Below are 12,274 nucleotides of genomic sequence, written 5' to 3'. Positions count from 1 at the left end.
GGAGTGCAGTGGCCAGATCTCAGCTCACTGCAAGCTCCGCTTCCCGGGCTCACGCCATTCTCCTGCCTCAGCCTCCCGAGTAGCTGGGACTACAGGCGCCTGCCACCTCGCCCGGCTAGTTTTTTTTGTAGTTTTTAGTAGAGACAGGGTTTCACCGTGTTAGCCAGGATGGTCTTGATCTCCTGACCTTGTGATCCGCCCGTCTCGGCCTCCCAAAGTGCTGGGATTACAGGCTTGAGCCACCGCGCCCGGCCACATATATTTTTATAAATTACTTATAACACTGTTTACCACATGGTAGGCATCCAATGAATATTTGTTGAATGAATAAATCTTTCAATGTCAATACATACAAATCTATATCATCATAGTATTTTATCGGGTAAATCAATTATGATACATGAAAATAATCTCCTAGTTTTTGATATTTTGGTTATTTCTAATATTTTCCATTTAAAAAATGCTACAATGAATATCTTGGTGCACAGAGCTTTGCATACTTGTCCAATTATTTCCTTAGCATAAAACCTTAGAAGTAGGCTGGATGCGGTGGCTCACGCCTGTAATCCCAGCACTCTGGGAGGCCAAGTAGGGCAGATCACTTGAGGCCAGGAGTTTGAGACCAGCGTGGCCAACATGGTGAAACCTCGTCTCTACTAAAAGTACAAAAAAACTAGTCAGGCGTGGTGGCATGCGCCTGTAATCCCAGCTACTCAGGATGCAAAGGCAGGAGAATTGCTTGAACCCAGGAGGCAGAGGTTGCAGTGAGCCGAGATCACGCCACTGCACTCCAGCCTTGGCCCAAGAGCGAAACTTCATCTCAAAAACAAAAAAAAAAACAACAAATAAACAAACAAACAAAAAACCTTAGAAGTAGAAATGACAGGCACTTTTAAGTTCCTTGAGATATATTACTAAATTACCCTAAAGAAATGTACCAAGTACTTTCATACCAAAACTCTATGTGCTTTTCTTCCCCTAATACTGAAGTATCTTTGCTTATATAATTGGTGAAAGTAGTACCTTAACTGCTTTAAATTTAATTTCAATGACTAGATTGAAATATTTTCATGTTTTGGGCCATGCTTTTCTGTGAATATACATCCATCACTTTTTTAATACTCTTATATTGTTGGGATGTTTATCTTTTTTTTTTTTTTTTGAGACAAGGTTTTGCTCTACTGCCCAGGCTGGAGTGTAGTGATGCAATCTCAGCTCATTGCAACCTCTGCCTCCTAGGCTCAAGTAATCCTCCCACCTCAGCCTCCCTAGTAGCTGGAACTACAGCCGTGCGCCACCACACACATCCAGCTAATTTTTGTATATTTTGTAGAGACAGGGTTTCGCCATGTTGCATAGGCTGGTCTCCAACTCCTGAGCTCAAGTGCTTTGCCTGCTTCAGCCTCCCAAAGTGCTGGGATTACAAGTATAAAGATAAACAGCGCCCAGCTGGGAGGTTTATCTTATTGATCCTGAAATCTTTTCAATTTGTCTCAATCCTTTCATGAGGTAATACTCTTTTTGTCTACAGAGAAGCTCAGGCCACAAGTGGACTTTTATTTGAAGTGAATAAGCAGAAATTACATTGAATTACAACAAAAGATCATTATCACTGTGATTTTTAACTGGCCAGTCTCACCAATTATTTTCATGACTGCCACACAGAGTCGGGCATGGGGATATAGATCCTGCAGTATTTCCCAAAAACATTCCCATTGTGGCCTACAATTCCTGAGACTGAGAGAGGAATGATATAAGATGAGCTAGAATTACACAGAAAGAGAAAAGGAGAATGGTTATCTTAGAGAAAGAATTCACTCTACTTCCTCTGTGTTGCAAGAGGAAGCTCAGCAGTTCTGAGCCCCATAACTTATTTATAGGCTTACCAAAACCCCAATCACTCCCATACCACAAAACAAAGTGCACCATGAAATTTACTTGGAGGAAAGTTTCAGAAGCAGATACAAAAGAAATAAAAGACTAACTGGAGACTCATGATAAAGTTGCCTTCTCTGCAGCTGGCCAAACTTAATTTCACAGGTGCGAGTCTAACTTGTCTAATTAAAAATGTGACAGTCATCAGCCCAGTAAGTATATATATATCCACATGGCTGATGTTCTAAAACTAGAAAGATCTAAGGCAAGATGAAGAAAGGGGTAAAGGACTGACTTAAAATAAAAAGGCAGCTACCTTCTAGTTGTGTACTAAAAGGCTTCCTAACACACCCTGGCTGTTGAAGCCAAACAATGATTGGATCAGCAGGTTTTTCACATAAGCCCAGAGGTGAAAGGGGGATGCAGATGGCATTACTAATAGAGACCCAAAGAGCATGGTTACTTTTTAGGGTCTTACTCCCAGGAAAAAAACACAAAATTCTAACAAATGGCCTTGGACAAAGTTACAAGGCTAAAGAATTGAGCCACAAGGCACTGTGACTCACACCTGTAATTCTAACACTTTGGGAGGCCAAGGCAGGAGGATCACTTGAGGCCAGGAGTTCAAGGCCAGCCTGGGCAACACAACATAGAAAGATTCCATCTCTAAGAAACAAGAATTAAAATAATTAGCTGGGTGAGGTGGTGTGCACCTGTAGTCCCAGCTACTGGGCAGGTTGAGGTGGAGTTCAAGGCTGCAGTGAGCTCTGATCGTGCCACTGCACTCCATCCTGGGCAACAGTGAGACTCCATCTCTTAAAAAAATAAAAAATACACTGGGTGTGGTAATCCCAACACTGTGAAGCTGAAGTGGGAGGACTGCTTGAGCCCGGAAGTTTGAGACTAGCCTGGGCAACATAGTGAGATTCCATCTCTACAAAAAGATATTTTAATTAACTGTGTGGTCACATGCTCCTGTAGTCTCAGCTACTGAGGAGGCTGAGGTGGGAGGATCAGTTGAGCCCAGAAGGTTGAGGCTGCAGTTTGCTGTGATTGCACCACTACACTCCAGCCCTGGTGATAGAGCGAGACCCTGTCTCAAAAAAAATTAAAAATTGGCTGGGCACGGTGGCTAACACCTGTAATCCCAACAATTTGGGAAGCTGAGGTGGATGGATCATTTGAGATCAAGAGTTTGAGACCAGCTTGACCAACATGGTAAGAACCCATCTCTACAAAAAATACAAAAATTAGCTGGGTGTAGTGACACACACCTGTAATCCTAGCTACTTGGGAGGCTGAGGTAGGAGAATTACTTGAACCCAGGAGGCAGAGGTTGCAATGAGCTGAGATTGCACCATTGCACTCCAGCCTAGGTGACAGGGTGAGACTCCCTCTCAAAAAAATAAAATTAAATTAAAATAAATTTAAAATTAAAATTAAAAAAAAGAATTGAACCAAGACTAAGGTTTTTGAAAAGTAGTTTTCTATTCTAATAGTAAAAAAATAATAATTTCGCCGGGCACAGTGGCTCACATCTATAATCCTAGCACTTTGGGAGGCTGAGGCAGGCAGATCACATGAGGCTAGGAGTTTGAGACTATCCTGGCCAACATGGTGAAATCTCATCTCTACTAAAAATACAAAAATTAGCCAGGTATAGTGGTGTACGCCTATAGTCCCAGCTATTCGGGAGACTCAGAAACGAGAATTGCTTGAACCCCAGAGGCGGAGGTTGCAGTGAGCTGAGATCGTGCCACTGCACTCCAGCCTGGGCGACAGAGCGAGACTCTGTCTCAAAAAAAACTAAATATTGGCCAGGCATGGTGGCTCATGCCTGTAATCCCAGCACTTTGGGAGGCCGAGGTGGGTGGATCACGAGGTCAAGAGATCAAGACCATCCTGGCCAACATGGTGAAACCCCATCTCTACTAAAAATACAAAAAAATAGCCTATAGGGCATGGTGACGGGCGCCTGTAGTCCCAGCTACTTGGGAGGTTGAGGGCTTTGACAGCAGAGGAATGCGTGAACCCCGGGAGGCGGAAGCCTTGGGGGGCAGTGAGGCCGAGATTGAAGCCACTGCAACTCAGCCTGGGTGACAAAGCTGGAGACTCTTGTCCAAAAAAAAAAAAAAAAAAAAAAAAACCTACATACTTCAATATGTTCACCGACTCATTCATTACCAGATGCTCCTCTTATCCATGGCACCAGGAAAGGAAGCGAAGTGATGTTAAGGAGGTGCCAGTGCCACAAAGAGGGAAGAAACAAGCGAGAGACAGACCTGCAACATTCCCGAGGGGAAGGCAACCAGCCAGCCCTTTCAACCTCAGAAAACACAGGCAGTGCTTCCCAGGCACGGGAAGAAACCAGCTGGCAAAGGCGCCATGGAACCCATCAGTCAGGGCCCATCCACCCCTCAGTTTACACAGCCATGTAAGAGACTGTAAAATGCTAACACGTTTGCTATGAGGAAGTATTTCTAGACCTCTGAAAGGAGTGGAAATCACTCAACAATCTTTAGGCTGCAATTAGGGAAACATTGAGTATTATGATGCAATCTAACAGTAACAGGTATTACAAAGAGGAAGAGAAAAATATGATCAAGGAAACGTCTGGATTGCCACGGCAGTGTTTGGTGAGATGGAGGGCTTTAGATAAAATAGCTTTCCCTGACTCTTTCCCATGAAAGATGACATTTTGAACAAAGGGAAGATAAAGCCTACGGTACCAGAAGAGATACACTAATTGATCCCATATAAAGAGAATCTTGTCAAATTACTTGGGCTGGAAGTCATCAAGATTATGTCCCATTCCCACTGCTCTTTTTTAGAGTCAACCAGGTTTGGGTTGGAAATCTGCCTCTGACATTTATGGGTGTTGGATACAGGATTTAGCTCCCACGACCTCAGTCTTTAGTTCTGTGAAACAAGGATAACAACAAACCTGAGCCTATGAAGTGGATTCTATAAGACAGTACACATAAAATAGGCACAGGGACTGGCACAGAAGAAATTTACAACCAATATTAGTTATTATGATCTCAGCTATACTTCTATTATACTCTCCTCTCTCCTAAAACACACAAACTTCTACTACCTTAAATGTCAAAGAATCCTATTTATTTCCTTAGTTACATGAAACTGGCTGACCTCTTAGAATTCCCTTCACTGATGCCAAAAAAAGACCCCAAATTCAACCAACTTTGCAGACTCCATACTTGGTCCCCTTCCACTGGTGGGGTTTCACTCTTTCAGCCACACCGTTGAGCAGACCTGTCCAAGACGTGTCCAGTGCTTTCCTCAAGCACTAGAGGAGAGAAATGGTAGAGCCTCCATTGCCCCAGAAGCACACGGGCCCGGCCACCTGCCTACCTGCTCCGCGTGTAGCTCTGCGAGGTGGCAGAGTGCGACAGCAAAGGACTCTGTGTTGTTCTGCTGCACGCCCGCATTCACCGCCTCCAGGCTGTTCATGCTCAGCAACATCTGGGCCTGTTGCAGGGCCATGGTGCTGGGTGGGGAGAGGGAACAGGATTTCCTTTCAGCAGCAGACCTGGCTGCCCTTTGGCCATGCCCGTCAGCTATCTTGAGTGGAGGTGTAAAGTCAAACACCTCACAGACTCTGGCTTTCTTGGGAGCAGCTGCCTCCCAGTGCCAGCAACCCTGCCCTCAGGGTAAGAAAAGCAGAAAAGCATCCTGGATGTGCAGCGCGAGGAGACACGTAGTGGTTAGGGCACAGCTGGGAGTGCGTGCTCCCAGATCCCCCCGCCCCCACCCCATGGTCCCTGCAGTCATAGTATGTTAATTAGTTTTCACGGGTGAATTCAGACCCGATGCCATCCTGGCACAGGCTGCTCTGGCAATGTAAGCAGTGGCCAGTGTCTGCAGCTGTTTCAGAGCACACCGTGCCAAAAAATTATCTGAAATACAAAAACAAGACGGGTAAAAAAAGGCACTTCCTTTCATTACTGAATTCCTAGAAACAGACTGTCTAAGTGAGGGGTGAGGTCGCAACAGAACTTCAGGATTAAAATCCCGCAACAAAGTTTACTTCCAGGCTAAAAGTGGCTAAATGGGAAAGTACGCAAGAAGCTGAAAATATTCCACAGAAAACACCTAACAGAAAAGCAACTTTCTTTACATAATAGCTTTGGGATTCAGGTGACACTCAACTAGAGCAACCATGGATCATGCCTCCTATGAACAGGAAGAAAGGTTCCTGTCACAGAGCAGAGGAGCCCGGTGCTTGGAGTCAGATGACATGGGTTTGAGTCCTTTCTCTGTCACTTGTTAACTGCGTTTGTGATCTCGGGTAGATCAGATGTGTGAACCTTGGTTTACTGTCCCAGCATGGAGATCACCCACCCGTTACCTCACAGAGTGGGTGGGAGGAGTAAGAAGGAACATGCATGGGAAAAAACTTTTCAGTCTGTGCAAAATACAAAATGTTTTAGACTATAAAACATTTATTTTGTCTAATCCCCTGCAGGAACAACGTCTGCCCAAGGCGGGTAAATCTTGTATGTACGGCCTTTCACAGAACCAGTTTGCTAACTCCTGCTTCTCTCTAAAGGATTTACACCCCCAGGGCCTTGGGAGACCTACCTGCGGCCATACAGCCTCCAGATGGCCGTTTTCTGTGCGATGCTGATATCGATGAGCTCTGACAGGCTGTGTTTCCAGTGCAGGAGGTCGGAGTCCTTTAGGGCATCCATCAGCTTGTTTGCCGTCTTCCCAGCGAAAGCTCTCTGTTGAACAAGGGACTGTATTCCCAGGGAGGCGAGGTACTAAGGGGACAGATATACCCACGACCCAAGATAGAGATTACATGACAGAATTTGTTTTGCTCTTCAGAAATGTGGTGGATTTCACATTTCAGCACATGCACAGTGACAGCACTATTTAAAAGGAAAGTACCTATAACCTGGCCTTAACCCTGATCCATACGAGATGTGTTCCTGAAAAACTGGGTCTGGGAGAGAGGCAGAGGGTACACGGGAAAGAGCCAGCAGGGCTTTAGCATTAGAAGGACCTGGACTTAAACACTGCCTCTGCTACTTACTGTGTGACTTAGGGCCAGTCACTTAGCTTCTTAGCTAAGCCTCAGCTTCCTCATCTGTAAAATGGGCATCAAACCTATCATAAAGAATTATCGTAAGGATTACAATGAAATAATAGATGTCAAACAGTGCTGCGCACATATGTAATAGGAGATCAAAAAAGGATGCCTATCATGAGCAACAAAATTATCTTGTCATTAACTTTTGGTGTCATCTTCAAGGATGAAAGCTCAGCTAAAAAATGCCAGCTTAAATTCATGGCAAAAATTGTAGTTAAGCCTACGCTTAGTTCAAGGAGCCACTTTTGTCATTATAATCAATTCTGTATGTATAAGTTTCTTTCCCAGGTGTGAATCAAAGTACAAGCTACAGATTTGTTTTTTGGTTTTTGGATTTTTTTTGAGATGGAGTCTTGCTCTGTCACCCAGGCTGGAGTACAGTACCGCAATCTTGGCTCACTGCAACCTCCGCCTCCCTGGTTCAAGCAATTCTTCTGCCTCAGCCTCCTGACTAGCTGGGACTACAGGCGCCCGCCACCACGCCCGGCTAATTTTTGTATTTTTAGTCGAGACGAGCTTTTACCATACTGGTCAGGCTGGTCTCAAACTCCTGACCTCATGATCCACCCGCCTTGGCCTCCCAAAGTGCTGGGATTACAGGCGTGAGCCACTGCGCCAGGCCCAGATTTTAAAGTGTATACCTTAAATTACTACACATAATTACTTTCTATTTTACCAAAGTCTGTCACAAACTTCATAAGACAGAATGCTTAAGCAGTCCCACTGCCTATGGTCTAGTTTTCAATAGGTGTTTCTGAGTGAGAATAAGGTTCTCCAAGCTTGTGCTTCCTTTTTTTTTGAGATGGAATTTCATTCTTGTTGTCCAGGCTGGAGTGCAATGGCGCAATCTCGGCTCACTGCAACCTCCGCCTCCCAGGTTCAAGCGATTCTCCTGCCTCAGCCTCTTAAGTAGCTGGGATCACAGGCATGTTTCACCACACCTGGCTGATTTTGTGTTTTTAGTAGAGATGGGGGTTTCACCATGTTGGCCAGGCTGGTCTCGAACTCCTGACCTCAGGTGATCCACCCACCTCAGCCTCCCAAAGTGCCGGGATTACAGGTGTGAGCCACTGCGCCTGGCCAGATAAGTCTTTTCAATGTCCCTCTGTGTATGTCATTGAGGATTATAATTCACGGCCTTCCCTATCACTCAAAACGAGAAAGGACAAATCTGCCTGTCAGGTTTATTGGTTCCTGGCTTTGTTTATTGTTTAAAACAAGGATCAGCAAACTTGTTCTATAAAGGGCCAGAGAGTAAATAATTTCGATTTTTCAGGCCACATTTGGTTTCTGTCACACATTTCTTCTCTGTTGTTCATTTTTTCCCCAATCACTTAAAATTGTAAAATCCACTCAGCCTGAAGCCCCCTAAGTAGGCAGAAAGCCAGATTTGGCCTAAGGGCTGGAAAGCTCACCAATCCCTGGTTTAAAAATAAGCCTTTGCTAAAATTTTTCTAAGTGACTATGAACTAAAATTAATGTTGCTCAATAAACTAAACAATGATCTCTTATCAAGTTGGTAAAGGGAATTTCCACAGATGTTATTAGGATACAGGGAACAGAGAAAAACCTACCACACAGAATTTAGTGGTCTGATTAATAATTAAAGTCATATGAAACTGCCAAGAATAAAACCACACTTTGAAACCCATTCTAAATCTATCGCTGGTTAATGACGGAGGTGGGCAGAAAAAGAGACAAAGGCTCGACCATTTATGGAAACAATCTCACAGCACAGAAAGAGGAGCCTTACCGGTAACCCAAAATGTACTGCTTTCTTCACAGAATGCTCCAGCAGAACATAGCTATCGGATCTCTTCTGCCCCAGCACATAAAGCCAGCTCTGGCAAGAGAAATCATCAAAATACATCATAACAATGGCAACGGGCTGATGTTCTAGTGAAATATCAATGTGGTCCTAAGAAGGAATTTAAAAGGGACCAAATGAATCCTCTCAGATATTCTTTCAAGAAATATCAAGAATCTCAATGAGACCTGTCAAACATATTAACACCATTAAAGCCAGGCTGAAATAAACGAGTCATTGTTCTGCTTCACCTGCCAGCCATTGAGTGGCAGGTGTTTCAGAAAAAAATCATGACGCTCCTAGATGGCCTTTAATTGAGAAATAAGATTCTCAGGTGCTTGTCAAGTAGCTTCTGTGTTCCACTTGTGCTTGGTGATTTTGCTATTACAGGACTACATCTCACCCAGTTACTAAGTGTAGCATACATCTTTTGTTAATGCCAGGCCTAAATGCGATAAAGGTTTTTTCTCTTCTTTCATGGCAAGTTGCATTAAACTTTGTAGGCCAGATATATGCCAAAAGCAAAACAGATGTCATAAATTAAGAAAGATAAGTAAAGCTAGGTTGCCCTTTCTGAATTCCCATGACCACCTAACTTGTTTCCTTTTACTGCTGAAGATCTCTGCTCCAACTGCAAAACAACCCAATTCAAATGGGGCCTTGTGAAGGCCAACTCAACCCGTGAACAAAACTCCCAAGACCAGAGGACGGCCTCACCAAACAATGCTGGAGACACACGTGATCGTTGGACTCCTGGGCAATCCTAATTGCCTCCTGCAGGGCGAGCTCTGCCTGTTGACTAATGACAGACTAAACATTAATATCCCATTAATAATCACAAACATGCATAAACAACCACAGCAGGAAGTCATCTGTACACAGTCATCCAAGTGCAGGTCTCTGGGTTGGAAGCTGTAACTATTTCTGGGCTTATTCTCTCAGAGGCGTGCCCCAACCCCACCAGCAGAAAACACTGACAGTGGACATATAGGACATGTCTCTTCTAAGGGGAATTTCTATGAAAAGGGCATAAAGCAAAGACTTTTATCTCTGCTCCTAAGATGTTTATTTTAAAGGTGCACTGCTGAGGGGAAGGGCAAGGAGAGGACATAATATTTTACTTTTCATGGCATTCCCTCCTACATTATTTGAACTTTTTTCTTACTATGTGCATTTGTTACTTTTATCATTTTTTCAAAATCACTTTTTTGTTTGTTTTTTAGAGACAGGTTCTCCCTGTCACCCAGGTTGGAGTACAGTAGCACAATCCTAGCTCACTACAGCCTTGAATTCCTGGGCTCAGGCGATGGACCTCAGCCTCCCGAGTAGTTGGGACTAAGGCACTCACCACCATGCCTGGTGGGCTAATTTTTATTTAAATAGATAAAGAGTCTCACTATGCTCCCCAGGCTGGTAAACTCCTGGCCTCAGGCGATCCTCCCGCCTCAGCCTCCCAAGTGACTGGGATTACAGGCTCACACCACCATGTTCAGCTAATTTTTTTAAAGAGATAAAGTCTCACTGTGTTCCCCAGGCTGGTCTCCAATTCCTGGCCTCAAGCGATCCTCCTTCTTTGGCCTCCCAAAGTGCTGGGATTATAGGCATGAGCTATGGTGCCCAGCCCAAAGCTAGTTTTAGAAAGTATTTTGAGGATTCCCACTTCTGTAATATTTTTTTCCTTTAAATCTCTGTTCAAATATTAAGTTGGCAGAGATCAAGGAGGGCTGATCTGCTACCTTTATATTTAAACAGAGATTTACAAATTGAAGGAGTGAGTGATCTATGCATGTATCTGGAGTAAGAGTGTTACTCAGGAAAACAAGAGCAAACAAGAGCACTTCGCCATCACTTTCTAACCTCTTATCCTGGCCTATCACTACCTGAGATATTACAACTATGCTTAGCATTGTTTATTCCCTACCTCCCCGATATAAGCTCTATAACAGAGTGTTTTTTCTCTTTTTCTTTTTCACTGCTGTATCCCTAGGACCTATAATAGTGCCTAGTACACAGTAAATGCTCAATAAATAACTACAAGGATTTTCAAGAAATCCTTTTAGCTAAGTGACAAAGATTTACACAGGCCCATAGATCCAGGACCAGAAACAAAGAAGGCTGGGCCTGAATAAATCAGGAATTAAGGAAAATGCACACATTAATAAAAATCTACCTTTCCTTGTTTATATTCTGTGCAATTAGCTGTCTACCCATTGATAATACTGTAAACATAGACAAATTCTGAGATGGGTGCAGTAGCTCATGCCTGTAATCCCAGCACCTTGGGAGGCCAAGGTGGGAGGATCACTTGAGACCAGGCATTCAAGAACAACCTGGGCAACATAGCGAAACCTCATCTCTGTATTTTTAAAAATAAAAAGAAGAAATTCTGTTCATCAAAATATTATTTGTGGCTAGGCGCAGTGGCTCACGCCTATAATCCCAGCACTTTGGGAGGCTGAGGCAGGTGGATCACCTGAGGTCAGGAGTTTGAGACCATCCTGACCAATATTGTGAAACCCCATCTCTACTAAAAATATAAAAATTAGCCGGGCGTGGTGGCACGCGCGTGTAGTCCCAGCTACTTGGGAGGCTGAGACAGGAGAATTACTTGAATCCAGGTGGCGAGGCTGCAGTTGGTTATTACAAGATATCATGGAATGTCGCAAAAATCATGGAGTTTTTTGGCGCCTTAAACATTTTTGGGCACAACCATCAATCTGATGTTTGAATACCCTTAATAACGTCTTTGGTCTAGGCCGCTGCACCCACTGATGCCTTCCTCAGAGGGTTCAATAAGGGTAAACTGTTTCCTTATAATGAGCAGAAATATTTTGTCCTTTAACTTACACTTATTTACCAGCTCTCAATCTTCTCCCGTAGCCATACCCTTGATCAATCTAAGCTCTTTTCACATGACCTTTTACTACATAAAGATGTCCAACACATGCTTGGATATGTCATTTTTCTCCAGGCTAAACAAATCACATCCCTCCCACATTACTTATATGATATGGCTTTGAATGTCTCAACACCCTGAGACTGTTCCCTACACAAGCTTCAGCTTGTCTGTGTCCCTTTTAAAACCTGACAACTGGGTGGGCCCAGTGGTTCATGCTTGTAATCCCAGCACTTTGGAAGGCCAAGGTGGGAGGATTGCTTGAAGCCAGGAGTTTGAGACCAGTCTGGGCAACATAGCAAGATCCTATCTCTATGAAAGATAATTAAAAAAAAAATTAAGGCCAGGCACAGTGGCTCAAGCCTGTAATCCCAGCACTTTGGGAGGCTGAGACGGGTGGATCACGAGGTCAGGAGATCGAGACCATCCTGGCTAACACGGTGAAACCCCGTCTCTACTAAAAAATACAAAAAACTAGCTGGGGCCGGACGCGGTGGCTCAAGCCTGTAATCCCAGCACTTTGGGAGGCCGAGACGGGCGGATCACGAGGTCAGGAGATCGAGACCATCCTGGCTAACAC

General features: G+C 44.1%; 1 protein-coding gene across 3 annotated transcripts in view; it reads right to left on the bottom strand.

Annotated features, from left to right (window-relative positions):
- The window catches only part of ANAPC5 (anaphase promoting complex subunit 5), a 45,960-nt gene that overhangs the window by 14,755 nt on the left and 18,931 nt on the right, over positions 1-12,274 (bottom strand). For 2 of the 3 annotated variants that reach the window (XM_017872086.1, XM_017872088.1), the window contains 4 exons: positions 9,516-9,597; positions 8,745-8,834; positions 6,478-6,659; positions 5,248-5,383 (listed from right to left, as the gene is read on the bottom strand). In XM_017872086.1, the coding sequence (XP_017727575.1) occupies positions 5,248-5,383; positions 6,478-6,659; positions 8,745-8,834; positions 9,516-9,597 (490 nt within the window). The remainder of the gene's footprint in view (positions 1-5,247; positions 5,384-6,477; positions 6,660-8,744; positions 8,835-9,515; positions 9,598-12,274) is intronic. The other variant, XM_017872087.1, reaches the window with a different exon arrangement.

This window comes from Rhinopithecus bieti, unplaced genomic scaffold (genome assembly GCF_001698545.2).
Source record: "Rhinopithecus bieti isolate Rb0 unplaced genomic scaffold, ASM169854v2 scaffold_6776, whole genome shotgun sequence".
Lineage (NCBI taxonomy): Eukaryota > Metazoa > Chordata > Mammalia > Primates > Cercopithecidae > Rhinopithecus > Rhinopithecus bieti.
The sequence above is the reverse complement of the archived record's forward strand: the minus strand, read 5'-3'. Positions and strand labels throughout refer to the sequence as shown.